This window comes from Barbatula barbatula, assembly GCF_947034865.1.
Source record: "Barbatula barbatula genome assembly, chromosome: 3".
NCBI classification, from domain to species: Eukaryota; Metazoa; Chordata; class Actinopteri; order Cypriniformes; family Nemacheilidae; genus Barbatula; species Barbatula barbatula.
The window spans coordinates 29706776-29734078 of NC_136764.1; the positions used below are offsets into that span (position 1 = coordinate 29706776).

At 39.6% G+C, this 27303-nt stretch overlaps 1 protein-coding gene across 2 annotated transcripts; it reads right to left on the reverse strand.

The window, feature by feature from the left end:
* On the reverse strand, window positions 1-27303 carry polr2d (RNA polymerase II subunit D). 2 transcript variants are annotated; one of them, XM_079453703.1, is made up of 5 exons: window positions 27262-27303; window positions 27076-27153; window positions 26385-26565; window positions 2724-2819; window positions 1-264 (listed from the first exon to the last, which is right to left on the reverse strand). In XM_079453703.1, the coding sequence occupies exons 2-5, from the start codon at window positions 27143-27145 to the stop codon at window positions 186-188; spliced, it is 426 nt and encodes a 141-aa protein (XP_079309829.1). In that variant the 5' UTR covers window positions 27146-27153; window positions 27262-27303; the 3' UTR covers window positions 1-185. The 2 variants fall into 2 exon arrangements, with proteins under 2 accessions (XP_079309829.1, XP_079309830.1); XM_079453704.1 differs by lacking the exons at window positions 1-264; window positions 2724-2819 and adding an exon at window positions 6255-6525 and having other exon boundaries at window positions 27262-27279.

The window sequence follows — 27303 nt, forward strand, 5'->3', positions numbered from 1 at the left end:
AAATGTTTTATACTTTATTGCAACAGCATTTATAGAAAACAATACATCATAATCAAGAAAACACTTAATTCTAAAACACCAATGCTTTATAAACAAATAGCACAATTACAGAATAGAACAATGCCGCCATTATTATAAAACAAAGAGAGCCGCAGGCAATACAAAATGCCAAATGAGACGATGTCTTAGTACTGGAAGCTGCGTTTGGTCTGAATGTCATCCAGGATCTGCTGCAACTCCTCATCCTCAAATCGACCCTCCAAACTAGAGAAGAAAGTGTTAAATGAATGTACATTAAAAAAAGGTAAACTGATAAGAATACCGTTCAAATACCAGACTGATTAGCAGTATCGACAAGAGTAGTAATACCAAAGTCCGTTTATGAAATTCGTGCCACTCGGTGGCCATGTTTGCAAAGCCTCTGGGCACTTATTGACGTCATAGCAAGTCAACAGTCCTATCTATTTGAATGGTGGAAGGCAGATATTTCTAAAATTACTGGCAAAAAACACAATTAAATTGCATATTTCCGATCAGTGATAAAACCTGATATGAACTTAACCATAACTGGTTTGCTGAGCTTAAATTGCGTTAAAAATCCCCTCTTCAAGGTCGCTTCAGCTACTGGGCATGCACACAGACTGCCAAGGGTACTTCAATCAAGAATTTTGGGGGCAATCAATGATTCTCGATCGTTAGAACCAGTATCAGCCAATACGATAACCGATTATAGATCATAGGATCTATAAAGCCTTGTATTCTTTTATAAACCTATTGTATTATTGCTCCTGTATGACATATCGCTTTATTGCTCCCTGAACTCTCTGTAAATCGCTTGGATAAAAAAGCGTCTCCTTAATGACTAAATGTAAATATATATTTACTCTGGTAATACCATTAAATCTTAATGATACTCATCCCTAGGTCATACTAACCCCAATCTAGACAAGTGTAAACAGGAAACAAGCAGAACATGAGGGTTAACACAGTTCAAATTAGGTGGAATTACCTGCAATGCCGTCAGATTGAGCATGTCACGTGTTGAGAATTTAGAAACAAAACTAATTTCGGTAAATGAAAAAATCATATGGCCCCAAGTTATCCATCTGTATGTAACATGAATGTAATTTGTCAGTTACCTGCCTTGATCACTGCACTTACATTTTTTTTAATGATGACAGCAGACGTGCTACTGTTTGGAAAACACTAGATAAATCGTTTAGAAACAAATATATTGACACTTCAAATGAAATATAAAGTCTTATCTTTGGACAAGTAATTTTTGTACCTGGACAAGTGAATGACAACTTGACTTTTCTGAAGGACAACCACATGACAATGCTTAATGTCAAACCCTTATGAACAGAATTTACAGTGGGGCAAAAAAGTATTTAGTCAGCCACCAATTGTGCAAGTTCTCCCACTTAAAAACATGAGAGGCCTATAATTTTCATCATACTGTAGGTACACTTCAACTATGAGAGACAGAATGAGTAAAAAAATCAAATTGTGTGTTTTTTTTTAAAGAATTTATTTGCAAATGATGGTGGAAAATAAGTATTTGGTTACTAGGGATGGGCGATATGGCCTAAAAAATGTATCCCGATAATTTCAGGTATTTATTGCGATAACGATAACAATGATGATAATATATATATACATTTATATATATTATTATTATTAGAAACTATTTTCTTCTGTAAAATTGCAGATTATGTTATGTTTAAATTGTGTCTTTAAATTAATTAAAAGTCCTTTTATGTTCGGCGGGTCCCGTCTCCTTCCTTCCTTTTATGGATTGTATTACAAAGTCAATTCGTTCCATCGTTTACTTTGCTTATCGTGTTTTGAAACATCATGCTTTGGGGCTGTTTTTCTGCAAAGGGACCAGGAAGACTCATCCGTGTAAAGTAAAGTATGAATGGGGCCATGTATCGTGAGATTTTGAGTAAAAACCTCCTTCCATCAGCAAGGGCTTTGAAGATGAAATGTGGCTGGATCTTTCAGGGCAATGAAGGAGTGGCTTCGTTAGAAGCATTTCAAGGTCCTGGAGTGACCTAGCCAGTCTCCAGATCTCAACCCCATAGAAAATCTTTGGAGGGAGTTGAAAATCCGTGTTGCCCAGCAACAGCCCCAAAACACCACTGCTCTAGAGGAGATCTGCATGGAGGAATGGGCCAAACTACCAGCAACAGTGTGTAAAAACCTTGTAGAGACTTACAGAAAACGTTTGACCTCTGTGCCAACAAAGGGTATATAACAATGACAAAGTATTGAGATTAACTTTTGTTATTGACCAAATACTTAGTTTCCACCATAATTTGCAACTAAATACTTAAATCAGACAATGTGATTTTCTGGATTATCTTTTCATTCCGTCTCCAAATTACAGGCCTCTTTAATTTTTTAAGTGGCAGGACTTGCACAATTGGTGGCTGAATAAATACATTTTTGCCCCACTGTAAAATTCCATGTATTTTGGAATTAAATTTTTTCTAAAATATGTTTTAACTGTTTGTTGATTGTGTGCCACCGGTGTGTGTAGCATTGAATTCAAGTGGGATTTCAGCAGATATTTTATTTAGAAAAACTATGATGTGATTATGTGATTATTTGAGCACAAGATGTCCTGATATTTATGATCGAAAAAAGAAAAATCAATTGCACTTCTACTACGCTAGTTATTACTCTTAACTAATGGATGTTTTGAAGCTGAAACTGACCTGGGGATGAGGGCTTTGGCCTCCTCTGCAGCCTCTGGACAAAGATTGGCTAAACTTGCCAACTCAAACTTGTGAAGTTTCTTCTGCAGAAGTAAGCTGCAAAACAAGCATAATTGTTAATTATTTCAAGAGAACACCTTACGTTGTTAAATAAGTAAAAACACTTTGTTTGAATGACACTAGGGTCAGTGAATAATAAAGAACATTCTATCAAAATATAGCCTTACAATCTTTAATAATAACTGAATAGGGCATCAAAGATGGAAATCATAGTTAGATAAAAAAACTGATGAAGCTTTGATAAAACTTTATGTTCATCAAGTTTGAGACTTTTTTTCTGTAGCTCAGTGGCTAGAGCATGGCACTAGCAACAATCCCAGGGATTGCACATAAACTGTTCTAAGTTATTGTGCAAGTGACATATCAGACACACACAGGTTCAAACACACCAACATGCACAAAACACAGACTCACAACCCCACGCGCACAGAGTTGTTATCACAGAATGGACACATTAAAGATAAAGGAGAGAGAAACACAGGTGAAATATTATACGTATAAATTTTAAATTCGTATATGTAATAATAAACGAATAAGTCTTCCTTTGACTCCATCTGTAGTCTTTCTTGCTTTTCTCTCATTGATCCTGTGGCTGGTCTTTGTGTGCAGATTAGTGGTTTATAAGCGTGTAGCAGGGACAGATGATCTGATAGTCCGAGATGTGGTAAAGACTGGCTTTGTATGCTTGTGAGATGTTGCAGTACACTTGGTTTAAAGTGTTCTTTCCTCTTGTCGGAAAATTAACATATTTGTCAAATTTAGGCAACACAGACTTCAAGTTGACGTGATTAAAGTCTCCTGCTGCTATAACGATGCTGTTTTGTTGAGCTGACAGATGTTGGCTAATGGAGTGGTGTAGCTTCTCCATGGCTAACCTGGCGTTGGCATGCGGTGGTATATAGACAGCTATTATAAATACCGATGTAAATTCTCTGGGCAAGTAGAAATGTCTACACTGTAGTATTACGTATTCAATGTCCGGATCGCAGTGGCTGTCTTTTTTTTTTCTGTGGGGTTTGCACACAAGTTATTGTTTATGTAAACACAAAGGCCCCCTCCTTTTTTTCTTACCGGAGTGAATTCGATTCTCGAACTGTCAAAAGATGTGCGAGTGACTTTGTGAGAAGATTGATTTAATCAGAATAAAAATCCCATTGAGACTTCAGTCACTTCTTCCAGGGCCCCACAAAGTTTCATACAAAACAAAGTCAGATAATACTCAGTACCAAAAACTAATAACATGGTAAACTAGTAAATGAAAAAAAACACTTACAAGAATTATTAAAACCAAAGGTTAAAAGATTAGAAATATAAGAAGGTAATTTGCCTAGAAGCGCCTTAGCAAAAAATATACTAACCCCAACTGTACATATATGAACTTTCCTCCTAAAATGTAAAGATGAACATGACACAGATTCATATAATATACAATGAATGATGAGTGTGTGAATCTGCACCACACACAAAACGTAATGCCACATGGTAGAAAATATACAATTTCCTTAATACAGAAAAGGCTGCATACAAATATGGTAAATGGCTTATCCTCACGATGCGTGACGGAGCTTCACTTCACTGCGGCTGAATAGGTTTGTTGTATTACTGCACTTGCTTTAAAATGAGTGTATTTTATTCGTAGCATACATTGTTAATTGTCACTGTCGTTGCTAACTTAACCAGGAGAGGGTTATTGAGATATCAGGATATTTACTTGAAGATCTTAAACCAAAAAACTCAGCGCTGTTAGCATAGCATAAGCATGCTAGCAGGCTTTCTGTTTACACTGCTAAATATTATATCGTCTTGTGTGCTAACGGTTTCTCCTTTAAGCGTATATACTAACATTCATCAAGCAACCTTGGTAAGTTGGAATTACTCTTCAAACCCGGTGAGTTATGGCTTCTTCTCTTATTATTGTCACTTGCACCTCATGTCAAATGTTTAGCTTAGCCTTCTCTGTCAGCGGCGAGGGCTTTACATGCGATAAATGCAGGGATATAGCTAGGCTGACAGAGAAGATCTCAGAATCAGAGTCTCGCATCCAATCTTTATCTGAGGATAGTAAGAGTGTAAGGACCATAGAAAACACTTTGGATGCGAGCAATATTGAAATATTAGCGGGCACAGTTCGGTTCCGGTTGAACAACCCCCAGAGCGGGGAAACTTTGTGACAGTAAGACGGCGTAGTCGCAGGTCAAAACACCACTCAACCGTTCCGACTACAGTCTCCAACAGGTTTGCCCCGCTCAGTGACGCACCAACTGAGAAACCTGCTGAAAGTGCCCTAGTTATCGGTGATTCTATTGTTCAGAACGTTAACATAGAGGCACCAGCCACCACAGTCAAATGTTTACCGGGAGCCGGACATCAAGTTAAATTTAAATGTGCTGGCTAAGGCTAATCGTAAATTCAGTAAGATTGTTATTCACGTCGGCACGAATGATGTTCGACTCCGTCAATCGGAGATCACTAGAGATAATATTAAAGAGGTGTGTGAGCTTGCAGGCACGATGTCAGACACTGTAATATTCTCTGGCCCCCTCCCTGCTTACCGTGGTGAGGAGATACATAGCAGATTATCATATCTAAATGGCTGGTTGTCTGAGTGGTGCCTGCAGAATGATATTGTTTTTGTAAATAACAGGAAGAGTTTTGAGGGCAGACCTGACCTGTTGAAAAGTGACGGTCTCCACCCCTCCTGGGCTGGAGCTTCTCTACTCTCTAGAAATATGGCACATAGTCTTAATGCTAAAACTTGACTCACTGGGGCCCAGGTTAGGGAGCAGACTGAATGGCTTAACCAACGGTCTGCTTGCCGTCTCACGTTGCAGAACACACATAATACACAACATGCGATAATACTTTCTCCCAAACATTATAAAATAGAGACTGTGTCTGTCCCCCGATTAGCAAACATAAAATAATGCGTAAACTTCTCAAACGTAATTAAAACATGAACAAAATACAGATAATCAAGTGTTACGACTCGGATTGATAAATATTAGATCTCTCTCTAATAAAGAACTTTTTGTTAATGATATGATAACAGATCATAAAATAGACATGCTCTGTCTCACAGAAACATGGCTAAAGCCAGATGATTATATTGCTTTAAATGAGTCTGTCCCCCAAGATTATTATTATAAACACGAGCCTCGCCTAAAAGGCAGAGGAGGAGGTGTTGCTGCACTTTACCGTAACTCTTTTAGCATTTCCCAGAAATCTAATCCTAAATACAATTCTTTTGAAGTCATGGTACTTCATGCATCAACATGTAATACTAAGGATAAAACATTTTTAAAATGTATTCTGGCTATTGTATATAGGCCTCCAGGGCACCACACAGATTTTATTAAAATTTGGAGGGTTCTTATCAGAACCAGTACTGGCTGCAGACTGAAGGATTTTTATTGTGGTTTAAACATGCCTTTACATTTTATATGCTTTATGATTTCATTATTGATTACTAACCTTGCATAATATGTTGAAAATATAACCAGTGTGTGAGTTGAGTTAGCCAAGAGTTAGGGCGAGCTATTGAGTGTATTTTCCACAGGAAATGGTATGTGTGTGTAAAGATCAGATTACACACGGAGCCCCATGGAATTTGGTGGGGTGTGGGGTGTTTTCCGTATGATGTGTTGCAGATGGTCCGAAAGCAAAGGAGTGTGAGCTGGTTGGCTGAGGCAAAACAAAGGAGAGAAAGCGGATTGGACGAGTCCCAGGCTTCCCCAACCCCCATCTGTAACCAGAGACACGTCGTGAAAGATTATAAATACCATGTAAAATTGTTTTTCTGGGTCGGTCCTTTGTGAGACGTCGGATCTTGGTGTAAGACTCTGCGTCTGAGGACCCACCCAGCAGCTGTATTGTTTGAGACTTCTGATCAATAAATTTCAACATTTTCTTAACTGGCCTCTCTCCAATTTTGAACACGCCGAACATTGCTGAAATGTTCATCAAGACAGAGTCCTTGTTGTTGGTGATTTTAACATCCATGTAGATAATGATACAGATGCTTTAGGAATGGCTTTTAAACACACTCTTAACTCCATGGGCGTTAGACAAAATGTGTCAGGACCCACTCACCTTCGTAATCATACTTTAGATTTAATACTGTCTCACGGTATAAACGAGGACGACGTTAAAATCCTTCAGAAGAGCGAAGACATTTCGGATCATTATCTGGTATCATGCTTGCTTCACTACCCTATGGTGGCAAATCAAACTCCAAGTTACAAATATGGTAGAACAGTAACTTTGCCTACAAAAGGTGCGTTTCTTGATAATTTCCCTTTATTGTCTCAAATCTCTAGCATGAGTAATAACGTTGAAGATTTTGACTTTACCATTAAAAATGTTAATGCCACCTTCTTGGAAACGCTAGACATAGTTGCTCCTCTGTGCTTAAAGAAGATTCAAAATGACAGCCCTACACCGTGGAATAATGAACTCACTCAGGCTCTAAAGAAAGCGGCACAAAAAATGGAGCGCAACTTTAAGAAAATTAAATTAGAGACATTTCGTACTGCCTGGAAGGATAGTATTAAAAATACAGGAAAGCCCTAAAAACGTCTAGATCCACCTACCTTTCATCACTAATAGAAGAAAACCAGCATAACCCTAGGTTTTTATTTGATTCAGTGGCTAAATTAACCAAAAATAAATCGTCAGCGACTTCGGATTCTGTATACCAGGATAGCAGTGATGAATTTATGAACTATTTCACAAATAAAATCCAAGTTATTAGAGAAAAAATTATAACTATGCAACCAGAAGTGAAACCCGCTTAACAAACGACTAACTACAGCACCCCTAAGGAGAAATTGCGATAATTTTCTGCAATAGATCACAATGAAATCATTAGATCATCTAAATCAACTGCATGTATGCTAGACCCTATACCTACAAATCTACTGAAAGAGATGCTCCCAGAAATTATAGATCCTCTACTTAGCATTATTATGTGCCTAAAGCATTTAAGGTGGCTGTTATAAGGCCCCTTCTCCAAAAAAAAACATCTGGACCCTGGAGAACTAGTTAACTACAGACCTATATTGAATCTACATTTCATATCTAAAGTTCTGGAAAATGTAGTCTCTACTCAAATATGTTCCTTCCTCCAAAGGAATGAGATAAATGAAGATATCCAGTCTGGATTTAGAGCACATCACAGTACAGAGACTGCTCGGATTAGAGTTACAAATTATCTGCTTATGGCGTCTGACCGAGGTTGTATCTCCTTATTGGTGCTGCTAGATCTTAGTGCTGCATTCGACACCATTGACCACAGCATGCTCCTACATAGACTCGAAAATGATGTCGGTATTAAGGGAATAGCTTTGAAATGGCTTAGATCGTATTTATGCGGTCGTTTTCAATATTTAGCAACAAACAATGAGGTATCACGCAAATCGCAAGTCGAGTATGGTGTACCACAGGGCTCAGTCTTAGGGCCTATGCTCTTCGCATTATACATGCTACTCTAGGAGATATAATAAAGCAACACAGAGTAAGCTTTCACTGTTATGCTGATGATACGCAACTTCATATTTCCTCGAAGCCTCATGAAAAACAGCAATTCTATCATATTTTGGAATTCATAGTTGAAAAAGTGGATGAGTAGAATTTTTTTATTACTGAACTCGGACAAAACTGAAGTGTTACTTATTGGACCGAAAACCGCCATATTAGCCCGGTTCTGTCAACCTTGCATAGGTTACCTATAAAGCATCGCATTAACTTTAAACTCTTGTTTATTACCTATAAAGCCCTGCATGGTTTAGCTCCTCGCTACTTGAGTGAACTTCTCACGTATTACAGTCCATCACGTGCACTACGCTCTCAGGCGTCAGGTCAGTTGGTAACACCTAGAATTTCAAAATCAAGTGCAGGCGGCAGATCCTTTTCCTATCTAGCGCCTAAACTTTGGAACAGTCTTCCCTGCACTGTCCGGAAGGCAGACACACTGTCAATTCAAATCTAGACTAAAGTTGCATCTTTTCATCTTGCATACACTACACTATCATAATACATACATTCCAAAGACGTAGGCTGCACTAGTTAGATCAACTGGAACCAGGAAAACTTCCTATAACAACTGATGCGTTTGTTGCATCAAAGAGTGCAGAACAGTACTCTACACTCAGCCAGTCTTGTCTCATTGTTCCAAGGTTACCAGAGCGGGCAGGACGCAGTCCATGCCCAGACCTGACAAATGCTGTGATGATAAAGCTGGACGAAGGACGTGGTGACTCTACAAAACTTCAGCCGCTATTAGATCATTAATGATAATCTAGTAATCTACTTTGTTTTATTTTGCCTTGTTGTGCAAGCACTGTCGAGCTTGTGCAGAGGCTGCAGCTTTTGCCAGAGGGGAACTGGAATCCCCTAGTTAGGCCTGGTTTCCCTCTGAGGTTTTTTTTTTTGGGTTCCTCGCCACCGTTTGCATACTGTTTTGCACTGTTTGCCTGGCCAGGGGGGCTGCTAGAATTTTATAATTTATGTTTTACTGAGTCATTGTTTTCTTGTACAGCTGCTCAGCTGCTTTGTAACAATGAAAATTGTAAAAAGCGCTTTGTGGAGTGTGATAAATAAGGAGACGGGAGACGGAGATGCGTCGAGTCAACTTTACTCCACTTAAAACAATAAATCGAACAGCGAGTCAGAGTAAAACTACTACACACCGGTAAACCCGGAACTCCATAACCAACACAAAAACACACCCCTTAAAGGAACAGTCCCTTGGTGAATGTCTCTTTCCTTGTGGATCACCACACAGGCCCCCCCAGAATTCACCTATACAAACACAGACAGAACAGGCCCAACCAAGAACAACACAGTGCCTAGAAAAGTCAGCGTATCGGGGGGCGAACCAAACGGCCATAACGGCTACGCTTAACCGGGGAGGGTAAGGCAAGGGGCAGGGCAGGTTTTGAGGCTGCCGCAGGGGGGCGCCCTCGCCGTGGGGGTTGGGCCAGCTGAAGGGGCTCGCCAACATCCACATGAGCAGGCTTGAGACGGTCTATAGCCACCCGCTAAGGCCTACCCCCCATATCCACAATGAAGTTCTTAGACCCCCCCACCAGGACACGGAAAGGCCCATCGTGGCGGATAAAAACGTACTTGGCGGAGGGCAAATCCTTGGGGACGTAGGCCTGGGGAACGCCATGGCGAGACGTAGGAATAGGCACGAAGGCCTCGGCAATGCCCCGGGACACAGCCCGATGAGAGGCCACCGACCAAGGGGCCGTGGCATCTGGAAGAAACTCCCCTGGAACTCGCAGAGGCTGGCCATACACCAGCTCAGCGGACGAGGCTTGAAGATCTTCCTTGGGGGCGGAGCGAAGGCCAAGCATCACCCAGGGGAGGCGGTCAGCCCGGTCGCAACCCGCAAGGCTGGCCCGTAACGCGTGGACTTTCACCCCCAGGACCTCAGCGACCGCCGTCCAAAGCTCCGATGTAAACTGAGGACCTCGATCCGAGGAGAGGTCGGATGGTGTACCGAAACGGGCCACCCAAGCCATAACGAACGCCCGAGCCACGTCAGCTGAGGTAGTGGAGGACAGGGGAACCACTTCAGGCCACCTGGTGGTCCTGTCCACCATGGTGAGGAGGTAGGTGTAACGACGAGAGGGGGAAAGTGTGCCCACTAGGTCCACATGCACATGATCAAAACGCCGCTCCGGCACTTTGAAGGTCGCCAAGGGGGCCTTGGTATGACGAGTCACCTTCGCGCGCTGGCACGCCACACAGGCAGCAGCCCAGGCCCTGACATCCCTCCGCAGACCCGGCCAAACGAACTTAGCCCCCACCTGCCTAGTAGAGGCCTTCACCCCGGGTGGGAGAGGCCGTGGATGGCATCAAAAACCTTACGCTTCCAGCCAGCAGGTACCATAGGGCGTGGTTGGCCAGTAGAGACGTCGCAGAGGAGTGTAGAGTTGGCAGCGCCAAAAACCACATCTTCCAGGAGCAACGCTGTAGGGGTCGTCCTGTAGGCTTGCACCTCTGAGTCCGCTGTCTGGTCCGCAGCCATAGCAGCATAGTCAAGGCCCAAGTGGACAGACCCAGCAACTGCCCGGGAGAGGCAGTCGGCAACAAAATTGTCTTTACCGGCCACGTGCTGAATGTCCGCAGTGAACTCCGAGATAGCAGAAAGCTGACGCTGTTGTCGACCAGACCATGGTTCAAAAGACTTGGCCATAGCAAACGTCAGTGGTTTGTGGTCAACGAAAGCCGTGAAACGCCGGCCCTCCAACAGGAAACGGAAATGACGGGTTGCGAGGAAAAGCCCCAGGAGCTCCCGGTCGAAGGCACTGTACTTCCTCTCGTTGTCACGGAGCTTCCTGCTGAAAAAGGCCAGCGGCTGCCAGGCTCCGCCCACCCACTGTTCACACACAGCCCCCACGGCATAATCAGAGGCGTCTGTAGTAAGTGCAACTGGGGCAGTAGGAGAGGGATGCGCCAGCAGAGCAGCGTTGGCCAGCGCGGTTTTGGCAGCATCAAAAGCCTCCATCATCTCTGGGGACCAAGCCAACACGTCAGCAGGCCTCCAACCCCGCAAGGCGGCGTACAAGGGTCGCATAAGTTGGGCCGCATGGGGGAGGAAATGGTTGTAGAAGTTCACCATACCCAGGAACTCCTGCAGGGGTCACCAATTGTGGAGTGTGATAAATAAGGAGACGGAGATGCGTCGAGTCAACTTTACTCCACTTAAAACAATAAATCGAACAGCGAAGTCAGAGTAAAACTACTACACACCGGTAAACCCGGAACTCCATAACCAACACAAAAACACACCCCCTTAAAGGAACAGTCCCTTGGTGAATGTCTCTTTCCTTGTGGATCACCACAGCTTTATAAATAAAGCTGACTTGACATATAAACAATGTCCCCAATGTCAATTATAGACTAGACTGTAGTCTCCATTCATTTCTTTCTTGCCTCATATTTAAAGCAGCTTCTCAAACGATAAAGAAATCTCAGTTTTGGTTTGAGTTCTCTCAACAAGTTCCAATGTGGACATTAAATGCCAATTTCTGGTCCATCCATATACCTAAATATTTATATTTTCAATACTTTCAATATGGGTAACATCTAGAGTTGAGATTACTACATCTGGTTCCTTATAGTTAGCATCATATAATTTGTATATTTTGTAGCAGTGAGCGTTGAATGACATTAAATGCGTTTTGTAACTGCTTGGTTTACTGAATATACTGCTGTGGATATAACTGTATATTATGGGTGTGCAATTAATCGCGATCGCAATTTTCTTTTCGATTTGAGCACATGCGATTTCTAAACCGCACAAAGCTGCAATTTTATTAATTTATTTATTACTCGGAATACTGTGCACATGTTTAAGATGTTAACCTATTAGAGCTTACTCTGCGAACTGCGCAAAATATGAAAAAAGCTGAGAGGGACAAGAACAGAATTGGTGAACGGGAAAAATCGATATAAAATATGGATGCAGGTCAGAATAAAAATGATTTGCTGCCAAAAAGAAATTCTAAATAAGTCCTATGGGAGTTTTGGGGATTTAGGAGAGAAGACATGTCAGAGAGCAAGGTAATCTGCAAGACCTGTGAAATGATAATTGCAACGAAACGGGGCAATACAACAAACCTGTTCCAACACTTAAAACAGCAGTATAAAAAAACGATATGATCAATGCATGTCAACAAAGTCCGTCCAACCTAACAAAAGCACACATCAAAGCCAGGCTGAACAAGTATCCATCGTTGAAGCATTTGCAGGCGTAACGCCTTATGAGAAAGGATCAAAACGCCACAAAGAAATTACCGAAGCGATCACCTATCCCATTTGCAGAGACATGATGCCTGCGTACATCGTCAGTAAAGACTGTTTCCGAAGATTAATACAAACACTCGACAAAAGAAACCAGCTGTCCTCACGCACTCATTTCACAAGAGTTGTTATTCCCGAACTGTATGAGAAATGTAAGGCAGGCGTTGAATGCGAACTTAAGCAGGTCAAATACTACGGCACGACCACAGATATGTGGTCCAGCAGAACGATGGAGCCGCATATGAGCTAAACGGTGCATTATATTAATGACAACTTTGAAATGAAGAGTCGATGCCTGCAAACAGCATACTTTCCAGAAGATCACACTGGAGAAAATATGTCTCCAGGTTTAAAAGATGCTTTAGCATCGTGGGGACTTGCTGAAGAGCAACAAGTGTCTATCACCACAGACAATGGATCTAATATAGTGAAGGCTGTCACTTTGAACAACTGGACACGATTGCAGTGCTTCGGACACAGACTACATTTGGCAAGTTAGACGTAATTATACATTGTATATTTATTATACTTTACATATTACAAATATTAGGATACTTTGTAGGGCACACTTTTTATTAAAAAACAAATTGTGCAAAGCTTTTTAAATATACAAATGTATAATGTTTTTTTACTAATTGTACTACTGTAGTATTTTACCATATGGTTCATTAAATAATGTTAACAGTGCCAGTTTGATTTAACCAATGTATTATTAAATGCTAAAATTATTATGAACTAACATAATAAATTCTGTATTAGTATTGTTAATTGTTAGTTCATTCTAGCTAATGCATTTACTAATTGTTAACAAAATGCACTTTTTATTGTATAGTGTTATACTTGAGTTTTATATTTAAATGCATGAAATACTTTCAACACGTTATCATAATGTTTTTTCACCTTTCTTTTAGAAAATGCAATCAAGGATGAACATTGCATTTCCAGAGCTAACGGCTTGTCCAAAAAGATTGTGGGACATTTTTCCCACAGTTGGAAGTCAAGTCAAGTCAAGTCAGCTTTATTTATATAGCGCTTTTTACAATTTTCATTGTTACAAAGCAGCTGTACAAGAAAAAATGACTATAAGTAAAACATAAAAGGTTATGGAATTCAAAACACAGGTCAAATATCAGACACACAATAAATTCCTATATGCAGTGTTAATTAAATAAGACTACCAAATTCTAGAAGAAGAAGAAGAAGATGTTAGCCAAAGCCCAGGAAGAACTTCAGCTTCCCCAACATGCCCTCATAACATCATGCCCGACAAGATGGGGGTCAATGCAACAAATGATAGACAGGGTTTTGGAGCAACAGAGGGCATAGTCTCAGGTCCTTTCAGCTGACCGTAAAACAAGACACCTAGAACCACAATGGCAAGACACAGATGTTCTAGAATCTGTAAGTAAGGCTTTGAGTTCACTTCAGGAGTTCACGGATGCCCTTTCCGGTGAAAACTATATCAGAGTTTCCTATGTGAAACCTGTACTTCATTTGTTGAACACAAAGATTCTTGCAGTGGATGATGGAGATACTGACCTGACCAAGACTATAAAATCAAAGATTCTTAACAACATCAACAAACATTATGGGGAAGAAACTACCCAAGAGCTTCTGGATATAGCAACATTTTTGGATCCAAGATTCAAAAAATGAGAATAAACTTCAATACATTAAGGCCAGGGTCATGTATGAAATGGTAGTGAGTTCACACCAGGTGAGTAAATTTATGTAAACTGGATGAAACTGTCATCTCTTAATATCAAAATACTTGTATATGGCTTTTTAATCTTCTCCTCCTGTTCTGTATGTCAAAGGATACATCTGAATCTGCGAGTTGCACAAGCAAAGAGAATCCTGACATCAATCTACCTCCACAAGGCAAAAAAGCAAGGAAGTCCTTAGGAAGCTTCTTCAAAACGACATCAGCCATGCCAGCAGCTCTGCAACTTGAAGAAGCCATAGCATCTGAGCTAAACAGCTACCTGCTTTCTCCATCCATTGACAGTGAGGAAGATCCTCTGAAATGGTGGAGACTCCATCAGATACATTTTCCAAGAATGAGCAGGGTTGCAAAAAAGTATCTTTGTGTTCCGGCCACCATCTCACCTTCAGAGAGAGTGTTTTGTACTGGGGGTAATGTGGTGACATGTCACCATTCATGCTTAAAACCAGAAATGGTGAACATGCTGGTTTTTCTCGCAAAAAACCTTTAAGAAAGCAATCTATTTTTTGGTTCTGTTAGTTTGTTTATTGCTATGACAGGAGTTTAGGTTAGCTAATCTTAATTGATTTTATGTTGTCTGATTTATGAACTAATTTATTAGTTTTGTTTATCGAGCAGTTAATACTGTACAGTATGTTATTTCATTGTGAAATGTGTGCACTGAAATACAATTTTTAAGTTAATTTTTGGAATTTATCCAAGTTAACCAGAATAAATTTTATGTTGTCTGTTTTAAAGACATTTATTTTAAGTTGTATCACTGTTAATACTATGCTATTCCATTGTGGAATGTTGAGTACATATAGAATGTTACATGCTTGAAAAAGTAAAACAATTACCAAAATCGCAAATAAAAATTGCAATTGCAATATTCCTTATAAAAATCGCAATGTGATTATTTTGTCCATACTGCAATGTACCCTAATGTATATATATATACATGCTGCTCCTTGGAAAGATTATTAGAAAACATGGAATTAGCTTCCACTGTTATGCAGATGATACTCAGCTATATATCTCATCAAGACCAAATTGGTCTATCCAAATTGGCAGAGTGCATTGAAGATATCAAATATTGGATGACTTTTTTAAATTCTAATAAAACAGAAATATTACTTATCGGACCAAAAACACGTAAACCAAATATTTCGGATTATAACCTGCAAGTTGAAGGATGTACTGTTACCCCAACAAATACAGTAAAATATCTAGGCGTTATATTAGACAGCAACCTGTCATCTCGAAATCACATCTCAAATGTCACAAAAACATCATCCTGCATCATCAATAAACAAACTACAGTTAGTTCAGAATGTTCAGAACATAACCCCGATTTTATCAACCCTTCACTGGCTTCCCATTAAGTATCGTATTGACTTTAAAGTTATTTTAATCACTTATAAAGCCTTAAAAGGTTTAGCCCCTACCTACCTAACAGAGCTTCTATCACACTACAACCCATCACGCTCTCTAAGGGCGTGTTCATAATTGAAGTTCGGTTTGTTTGGTACTTTTGGTCCGGAACAAAAAATTAATAATTATAATATTCCTGGTTCGCTTAGCATTCAGACTGGCATTTTAACAGCGGACCAAAGATAGCGAACCTAAAAACACAGGGGTGAGGCCACAACCTGATTGGTCTTGGCTTCCGTGACGTGTACCATTTGACGGAACTCTGAACATCCATAACAATGATGCGTGCTGTCACAAACGCGATTGTTTCTGTCCTCATATTGTGGTAGTCTATCAACTCCGTCACAAAGATCAGCTGCTAGAAGGGATCAGCTGCTAGAAGGGGTCAGCTGTGGCCTAATGGTTAGAGTGTTGGTCTTGTGATCAGAAGGTTGCCGGTTCTAATATCAGTGTCAGCAGGTCATGACTGAAGTGCCCTTGAGCAAGACACCTTACCCCTGATTGCTCTGCAGTAATGTGACACTGTAGAAAAACTACTTGTAAGTCGCTTTGGATAAAAGCGTCTGCCAAATGAGTAAATGTAAATGTAGAAGACGGCGATTCCGACGCCTGTACATTATTTACATTTATGCATTTGGCAGACGCTTTTATCCAAAGCGACATTATCCTATACATTTGTTTCTAAATTTGTGCAATCCCCTGGGATTGAACCCACTTCTTTAGCGCTGTTTACGCCACGCTCTTACCACGGAGTTTCAGGAAATCTAACGGTTAATGTACCAATTAATGGGCAACCTTACTGCTAGGATTAGAAGAACAAGGTTTGCTCAGTTAAGTGTTTAAAGTCTTTCAAATCTATACAATTGAATGCATAAAGAGAATTGCATGTCTGCTAAAAAAAAAAAGTTTTCTTGATGTTCATGTGTTTACGGTTGTTTTGAAATAACGTAACGTTAACAGTGATGAAGGATGATGCTTTTATGTTTAGTGCAGATAAAAACAAATCACCACCTTGGAATGATAAGGTTTTATATGTGTTATGAACAGTTATGAGATGCAGAGCTTCAAAGTTTCATTTAACTTTGTAGATAGAATCCTTTTGTTTTCTAAAAAAGTCCCATAATGTAACCAAAGCCAAAACATCTCGTAACGTCAATAAAAAAAATATCGCTGGATTCTTCAGATGACTGGATAATATTTGCAGTGTTTGAAGTTGGATCTGTGCCAATAATCTGATCTATATCCTCATAAAATAAAAATGTGTCCTTTTCTTCACCAGAGCTCCCACTTCGATGCAGAGCATCGTTCAATTTTATGTACTGTTGACGCAACTTTTTCACTTTTAAACGGCACTGTTCAACACTCCTGTTAATAACACGTTCCCATATTCTAACGCTAAATATTTTGAACACTCGGCTCATTTTGTTTTGCACACACCTCTCTTCTCGCTCTACAATCATGTGATTATGTGCTGTGCTTTATCTCTTTGTGTTTTTCTTATTTTCCCCTGTAAAGCTGCTCTGTAAGGAACAATGCTCATTGTGAAAAGTGCTATATAAATATTGAATTGCTCTAAAGGGTATTAGCCACTTTCTCTTTAAAATATGTTGTATTCTAATACAGATGGTTATACTGATTTGTTTCATGGATATATTTGGTCATTAAGATGTTAATAATGGGTGGGGAGCAGTGATGCAGTGTCTGCCGCTCTTCTAGCGGTGCCGTTGTCCATCGGGTGGTTAATTGTATACTTTTTTTTTCTTGGTTTTCTGTTGTTGTTTCTTTCTATGTTTCCCATTTTTTGAGTACACTTTGTAAGGTTTTTCCTTTTGGGGTATTTTTGTGGGCTACGGCAACCAGGGTGGGTGGGTATTTCTACCTGACAGTAATGTGGAACAATCTGTTCCCCTTCTTTTTTATTGTTTTACAGCTACTTTATGATAATATATATTCTCCATATAGCTACTTGGTTCTTACACCTTTTCAAATTCCAGCAGTTTTCCAGTAATTTCAATAGTTTATTTTCATGCTTTTCCAGTATACATGCTTAATCACAAAAAGTTAAGACATTTTGCACAAAATATCCTACAATGACATTCTATTTTAACAATCTAAATGCATGGTCTAAACCTCAGGGCGTAAGTGCACCTAAGTCGTATCCGAATCCAATGTTGCTAGTTTAAGGATGGGAAATGGTCAGGGGCATGGTCTAAAAGGGTTGTCACTATTCTCTTAATGAGTCATATCGTTCAGTTGCTCTTGCTAATTCTGCCATGTCAATAGCGAATCTGCCATGGCGCCGCATAAAAGGAATGGGAGATGATACTTGGATTGGGTTACTGCACATTATGCCCAAAACATACCCATGACCAGCGCCAGACGGAATCTGCAGACTTTTTTGTTAATTCTGCGGAATAATTTTTAAATTGTTATAAATTAAAAAAAATAATAATAAATGTATTAAAAGATTTGAGAGAATGGGCCTTTAAACTTTACACGTAAACTCAAAAATAAAATTTATTTGAGGTTTACAATCAATCAATACAAATGTAATTGGTATAACTAGTTTTCTAAACAAAGCCATGTGTCATGTATACATAACAAAAAGAATGGAGAAAATATTTAATGTTAATTTCAGCAAATTTCAGAATAGTCTGTTTGAAATGAAAGACAACAAGTCATTTAACAGAGAAAAACTTAGCTGTATGCAATGTAGACAAAATATTCCCTTGTGGCATCATTGTCATTTTTACGATCACGATCTATAAGATTTGCTTGAGAAGTAGACTGTGGATGTCTTTGGAATCGATCACGCCTTAAAATCGTCAGATTGCAACCCTAAACAGCAGAGTACTTGATGCATACTCAATCAAATACACTGTAATATTCCGCGGAAATATGCCCGCGGACGCGGATTCCGTCTGGCCCTGCCCATGACTCATTAAAAGAATTATGAGGATAGGGACATTAAAGTATTTTAGATCATGCACCGCATCAAGTCAAGTCAACTTTATTTATATAGCACTTTTTTTCATTGTTACAAAGCAGCTATACAAGAATCATATTGACTATTAGCAAAACATATAAGGTCATACAAGTAAAACAAAAAAAAGGTGAAAACACAGAAGACAGATACACAGATTTAGACATAAGCACACACAAAACACTCCACAGACACAACACGTGATGGATAGTCACATGTTGGGAGTTTTGGGTTCCTCGCCACCGTTTGCATACTGTATATTGCTCTTCTATCAGCTTGAATCAGTCGGCCCATTATCCTCTGACCTCTAGCATCAGCAAGGCATTTTCGCCCACAGGACCGCCGCATACTGGATGTTTTTCCCTTTTCACACCATTCATTGTTAACCCTAGAAATGGTTGTGCATGAAAATCCCAGTAACTGACACCAACAACCATGCCACGCTCAAAATTGCTTAAATCACCTTCTTTCCCATTCTGACATTCAGTTTGGCACGCACAGGGGCTATCACCCATATAAATAGTTATCGACAGCTAGTTTACAGCAGTTCTCGCTGCCAGCACATCAGCACTTGGGAGCGCGCCTACCACAAGTACAGTATAGCAACTGCAAGTTCACATTACTTTATTTTAAATACATTCACGGGCAAACCATCTGTCTCTTACATATATGCAATGTTAGCATAAAAAATGATGTGTTCATGTAGTTTTAACCATTTCTCCGAAGGCTTTTTAGGGTTCAGTCAGTGGAAGAAGGAAAGTGAAAGTGACCTATTGTCACCTATTTTTGGAGGTTTGACATTGTGATATGATCGCCACCTCTGAGCAGTTGAGCACTATGCAAAAACAGAGAGAGAAAAAAGACACAGCTTTACATATTGTTTATAACTGCATAATATATTTCATTAAGATAGAAGTTTAATTTGTTTTATAAAGTACAAGGTGGTTTCATAATCACTAGGTTTTAGCATTTTGTGTTTTACATTTTCCCTTTATATATTTTAAATAGGGAAGCACCGCATAGTCGGCCACCGAAGATTTTCGGCCCAAAAGTGCATTTTGGGTTTTGGCCCGAAAGACTTATCATGCGAACGCTCAATTCGTGTCAATCGTATCGCAAGTAGTTCATCGCGATCCGGGCCGTGATGTATGCAGAGAACCCGTGTGCAGACGGAGAAGCGCAAAGTGCAGGAGAAGGAGATCAGAGTGGAGAAAAAGACTCGTCTCTCTGCACCAGATTTATTTCGGTGTTTCGGTTTTCGACCTTGGTTTCCTCTTTTTTCGGTTTTGGCCAAGAATTTTCATTTCGGTGCAGCCCTAATTATTAATAATTGAGGATTTAAAATCAGTCTTGTCTCGTTCTCGTGAACCCAGTCTCGTGTCTCGTCACATCCCTACTAAAGATAGTTTTGCAAAGAAGTTGCCAGATCTGTATCCTTTAACAATCATACCAATAAATACAGAATCGCTTGATGACATGACCAGCAACATTTCTCCAACATATTAGAAATGCATTTTTTATTATTTTGAGTTGGTACTAGTCAGCTCCGAGCAGGTTCGCATCCCCATAATAAATCGCAGTCTTTGAAATTAGAAAATCGTATTTCACCACATCGCAAATTTAATCGCAAATGCAATTAATCGCTCAGCCCCATTTGGTAGCAATGAATTCATGACATTTTTTACAGAGAAAATCAAAAACATACAAGACAAAATAGTAAAACCTCAAACTCCAAGTCTGTCCCATGAATAAGTATCAACCATCTCCCCAAAAGAAAAACTAAAGTGTTTTTCACTTATAAAACAGGAATATTTAATTACATTTATTGCAACATCTAAACCTACAACTTGCTTATTAGACCCCATACCAACTAAATTATTAAAAGAGTTACTAACTGTTGCAATTGAGCCCATTTATAACATTATCAACTCGGCAATAAATCTAGGCCATGTCCCAGGGCCCTTTAAACTGGTCGTCATTAAGCCTCTTATAAAGAAACCAAACTTAGACCCCAATGATCTAGGAAGCTATACTCCCTTTGAAGATTTCATAAAACCCCCAGTCAGTTGTGGGTTAAGTTTATATGTTTGTGTTTCCTGATCATGTCCCCAGACTCCCTTACCTGTCTAAAATACTAGCAGTGTCCACTCAGAACAGTGTCTCTTTGTCACAAAATAATGAAAATAAATTTCAATAAGCCTTTAGACCCATAGCACTGAAACTGCGATCGTTAAAATTACAAACGACCAGCTTATAGCATCAGAAAAAGGTAACATCTCAATCCTAGTCCTGCTTGACCTTAGTGCTGCATTCGATACCATAACTTACTTTAAGATCGCTTACACAATTATACAGGTATTCAGGGACAGGCATTACAATGGTTCAGATCTTACTTATCAGACAGACATAAATGTGTCCATTTAAATGGGGAATCGTCAAATCTAACGCAAGTAAATTATGGATTACCTCAGGGATGCTATTTTCCATATACAGGGGGGCAAAAAAGTATTTAGTCAGCCAAAAATTGTGCAAGTTCTTTCACTTAAAAAGATGAGAGGCCTGTAATTTATCATCATAGGTGCATTTCAATGATGAGACAGGATGAGAAAAAAAATCCAGAAAATCACATTGTCTGATTTTTAAAGAATCTACTTGCAAATTATGGTGAAAAATAAGTATTTGGTCAATAACAAAAGTTAATCTCAATACTTTGTCATATACCCTTCGTTGGCAATGACAGAGGTCAAATGTTTTCTGCAAGTCTCCACAAGGTTTTTACACACTGTTGCTGGTAGTTTGGCCCATTCCTCCATGCAGATATTTTCTAGGGCAGTGGTGTTTTGGGGCTGTCACTGGGAAACACAGATTTTCAACTCCCTCCAAAGGTTTTCTATGGGGTTGAGATCTGGATCCTTTAAACGGATCAGTCGTCCTGGTCCATTTGCAGAAAAACAGCCCCAAAGCATTATGTTTCCAACCCCATGCTTCACAGTAGGAATGGTATTCTTTGGATGCAACCCAGCATTTTTTCTCCTCCAAACACGACAAGTTGAGTTTTTCTTAAAAAGTTATATTTTGGTTTCATCTGACATTCTCCCAATCCTCTTCTGGATCATCCAAATGCTCTCTAGCAAACTTCAGACGGGCCCGGACATGGACTGGCTTAAGCAGGATTTGAGTCCCTGGCCCCATAGTGTGTTACTGATGGTAGCCTTTGTTACTTGGGTCTCAGCTCTCTGAAGGTCATTCACTAGGTGCCCCCGTGTGGTTCTAGGATTTTTGCTTACCGTTCTTGTGATCATTTTGACCCCACGGTGTGAGATCTTGCACGGAGCCCCAGATCGAGGAAGATTATCAGTGGTCTTGTATGTCTTCCATTTTCTAATAAATACTCCCACGGTTTATTTCTTCACACCAAGCTGCTAACCTATTGCAGATTCAGTCTTCCCAGCCTGGTGCAGGTCTACAATTTAGTTTCTGGTGTCCTTTGACACCTCTTTGGTCTTGGCCATAGTGGAGTTTGGAGTCTGACTGTTTGAGGTTGTGGACAGGTGTCTTTTATACTGATAACCAGTTCAAACAGGTGCCATTAATACAGGTAACAGAAGAGCCTCTTAAAGAAGTTACAAGTCTGTGAGAGCCAGAAATCTTGCTTTTTTGTAGGTGACCAAATACTTATTTTCCACCATAATTTGCAAATAAATTATTTTTAAAAATATCAGACAATGTGATTTTCTGGATTTTTTTTCTCATTCGGTCTCTTGAAGTTGTAGTGTATCTATGATGAAAATTAGGGATGCACCGAAAATACTCATTCGGCCGAAATGATGTGATGACGCAAACAGAAACCGTGACCTGCACGTGCTTGTCTGAAGCGACATGTCTGAAGCGACAAGTCTGCGGTGTGGACGTATTTCAGTAAATCTCGTATATACTCTTATAGAGTGTTCACACCAAACGCTTTAAATGGACGCTTGTACACTTTGTGTTTACTCGCAATATTCGAGTAATGGGAGGTCCTGCGTCACGGGAGGTCCTGATTGGTTAATGCGGCGCAAATTTTCAAGGGTAGGTCATCGCGATCCGGGCCGCGATGTATGCGGAGAAGCCGCATGCAGACGGAGATCATAGTGGAGAAAAAAAGACTCGTCTCTCTGCACCAGATGAGGGACATGCACCCTCGTTGTCTGATATGTTCAGTGAAATCCTGCAAGAAAGTGCCTCACATAATAGGTAGTCTATTCTGTTCTTAGGCTTCTATATATGTAACTATAAGATTGTAGCCATATTTCTGCTAGATATTTTTTTATTTGATAAAATTTTTTATTTATGCACTGGCCCTATTTAAATACACTAGCTCAAAAATGTCATGCAGATGACAAGCGCAACCGCTCAATAGCTTGATGGTTATCTGTCTGAAGTCCTTTTAAGTTTGAATTTTATTTTATACTGTGCATTGTTGCAATGTGCTGAATAAATATTTGCATAATTTGTAATTGATTTATTCTTTGAAACTTTAATATTAATTTATGCAATTGCAATGCCTTGATTTTAGTCAAGTTAGTGCAAGGTCATAGCCATAAATGCCATGGTACTAATAATTGGCATAATTTATTTCGGTGTTTCGGTTTTCGGCCTTGGTTTCCTCTTTTCCGGTTTTGGCCAAGAATTTTCATTTCGGTGCATCCCTAATGAAAATTACAGGCCTCTCTCATCTTTTTAAGTGGGAGAACTTGCACAATTGGTGGCTGACTAAATACTTTTTTGCCCCACTGTACATGCTGCCCCTAGGCAACATTATTAGAAAACATGGAATTAGCTTCCACTGTTATGCAGATGAATGTATGGTTTCGGTTTGGTAAGTGCTATGTTCAGAAAAAACTATTAGAATAAGTAATCGAGCTACATGTAACAACACCAATAAAACAACAGAGCAAATCAGAACAATAAAATAAGATAATATATATATATATATATATATATATATATATATATATATATTTACCTATGGTTCACCATAACTGACAAATAGGTCACTTTCACTTTAAGCATTTGGCAGACTTATCCGAAAGCGATTTGCATTGCATTGCATTATACTATACATTCGTTTCCAAGTATGTGCAATTCACTGGGATTGAACCCATGACCTTGGCATTGCTAGTGCCATGCTCTTACCACTAAGCTACATGATAGCTGTATATAACTTTTAAGAATATATAATCAGTAATCAATCATAACATTACTGTGGTGAGGAAGGCGGGACGAGAGCCGTGACGCGGGGCCGGTGGCGTGAGTGATAAGTGCAATCAGCTGTACGTGCACCGGTTCCGCATCATTCACGGAGGAGATCGGAGCTTAAAAGGACGACCGGCAGGACTGTTGACGAGAGAGGATCGGGCCCGGACATTGTGTTAAGTTGTGTTTGTTTTATGGCCGGCAGTCGACCGTGAGGTGGCGGCTGGTCTTTACTTCCGTGTTTATTGTTTGTTTATGTTTAATTAAAGTTTTAATTAAACCGGTTAAATTAAACCGGTTCCCGCCTCCTTCCTTCCCTTTTATGGAACTTCATTACAATTACATTGGATATGTACAAATTAAATAAAGATGAATCATAATTTAAGTTACAGAAGCTTTTAAGTCACAAGCAGTATGTGATTTCCTTGACTTGCCTTTTAACATACAGCAGGAATATGCTGCTAACGTTTTAAGAGGAATGCAACAGATCCAGTACATATTTGTTTTTGGCCATTTCAGAGAATGAAGACGTGAAAGAGAACTAAGTTTAAAAGTTTGCGCTCTGACTCTCTTGGGACGCATATTTAAACATGTTTTCTGAATTATGCTTATACTGCATACAATGCACGCAACAATTCCTTATCGTTGCTGTCTTCACCCGAGACAGAATTTTTTTGTATTCTGCAGATTATTGATATCCCTCCGCTTTATCATCAAAAGCATTAAATAAGCCTCTTACATCCTTGCATATTATGTCATTGTGGGGTGAGGGAACTAAAACATAAGCGCATGGCTGAAGGAAGGGGAGACAAAATGGAGTGGTTTGTTCTATCAACTCGGGCGTCAGGAAGAGATTTAAAACCATGTATGTAATGTCCATGTAAAAGTTCGGTGCCTTTCCATTCAGTTCTGGCGTTCCTGGTTCATGTGCGCGTTTCAGCAGTCTTAGTCCAGCCCCAAATGCTCTCATTGGTTGAGAGTGCCCATCCCAAGCCAGTACCGATCAACATCCCACCCCTTCTGTGATCCATGGTTTGTCTGTACGTTTTAGAGTCATGGAGTGAGCAACGGACTTTCGAAGTAAAAAAATACTTTAAAAAAAAACTGTGTTAATGCACGATAAAAATATTGTTGGCGTTAATTAATTCATGCATTAACATGATAATGCGTTTTCTTTCTCAGCCCAAATCTTCTTCAATTTGATTGGCTAAATGTTCTGCCTTCTTCAGTATGATTGGTTGAAATGCTACTTGCCCTCTGTAATTTGATTGGCTGGAATTCCGTAAACCCTGTTCGATTGGTCAACCTTTTGAAATTAGGTAGCTCTGCGCTAATATCACTGACTGGAAACATCTTGGGTGTGAATTAAAATGACGTGCATCTCCCTGAGGTCAGGGTTGTTCCACCAGAGTTCAGAGGTCCCATGTCCGACATTTATTTCTGAGTTTGAGGTGGGAATATTCAAAATCTCAGTTGTCTGGAAGGCAGCATTAGCGCTCCCTCCCTGTAGTGGGATGTTATTACTAGTAATAAAACATACAATGACGGTTTGACTCAGAGTGGCAAAGTACTGGCAACACTTGAGTAGTGAGTGCATACACTACTCTTCCATAATAAAAATTCTCTTAGGGATTAGTTAGATCAACCGGAACCAGGAAAACTTCCAAATACAAATGATGTACTTGTTGCATCAAAGAGTGCAGAACAGAACTCTACTCTCAGCCAGTCTTGTCTCATTGTTCCAAGGTTAGCACGACGTGCAAGTTCATAACCTAACCTGATGGTACAGCGGAGAATGGGAAGCGGCGACCTGACAAGAGCGGAGATGATAGAGCTAGACAAAGGAGGACGCAGTGACTCAATACGTCTTCGCTACAAAATATCAACTATTATAAATAAAGTTGACTTGACTTGAGAAATGCTGGTATGCAAGAAAAGTGAAGGTACCGCTTACATTTTCTATGAAGAAATAATGAAGTCATGTAATGCAATGTTTGAAAGACTATTATAATTTTAAGAGTTTATTTTTATGTATGTAAGATTTATGTATGTTCTATGAATGTTGGTTAAAAATTAAATGTATGTGTGTCCAGTTGAAAAATTGTTGTTTTTATACACATTTTAGTGTCGTTATTGCAATTACCTTGAAACCGTGACACTTTATCATAAGTGATAGACAGTTTATTATACCGGCTCATGCCTAAGGTACACTTTAGATTAAAATAGAAACCAGTACCAGCCCACTTCAGACCCTGCTGCCTGAATTCTCTGAAAGTCGCTTTGGATAAAGGCGTCTGCTTAATGTAAATGTACCAAAATGGAGATGACATTAATTTTAACCAGGGGCGTTTCCAGAACGACCCAACTGTAAATGGCTTTGGACAATTTCAGAATGAGTTAAGGACACATGTAAAACTTGAAAGGTGTTTACCTGCGAACACTGGCGATGGTCTCTCTATTTTTGAAGCGACTGAATCGGGCGGTATAGTTCAGAGTCTTCATGAAGACCTCCGACAGCTCCTGCTCGTCCTCTGCACTCTCGTTCTGCTGCTTCCGATGCTCCAGCAACATGTGAACTTCTGAGTTCAGCAAAGTCTCTGAATTCTCAAACTCTGTAATAAAGAAAACCTTAATGAAACTCTACACATACTCTACTCTTGTTGTTGGTACTGCAATTCATGCATATTTGTCAGAAATAATAAATATATTTATTTTGTTACATTACAATATATTAGTACTACCACAATAACTATATCTCTGTCTTCACGTATGTACCCAAGGAAAACCCCAATTAGACTTAGATTTGACAGGAAACTGACATTTCTGTTTTTGTAAGAATATCGTAAGCTACAAGATAAGTAATATTGCTCAAAGTTTATTTTAAAAAATGTAAAAGACAACAACAATAATACTAAACGTATCACTAAAACTCTGAAGCAAACAAAGTCTCTGAGATCTTAAACTGAAACCAGAATTTCTATCTTCTGCAGAACATGCAGAATGTCCAAGACTGGCACTGATAAAACACCATTGGCGTGAATTAAGTATAATAGCGTGTTTTTGTCGTCATAAAATGGTATATTTTATGAAGATAAAGCGCACGTGATGCTAAATATCGTCACCTTTAGGAAACATGAGCTGTGACGCGTCTTCCTCCACATCACCTACTTGCGCTGCTCCTCCAGACGCCATGACACACGCTAAAAACGAAGTAAATAAAAGAAATGACTTGAAGTCAATAAAAATGATCCGTGTACGTTAACAACACTGCGCGCGCACGCACGCACACACACAAAAGCAAGACCTACTAGTTCTTCTTCTTCTTTTGATTTGTGGCGGTCTGGTGCTTT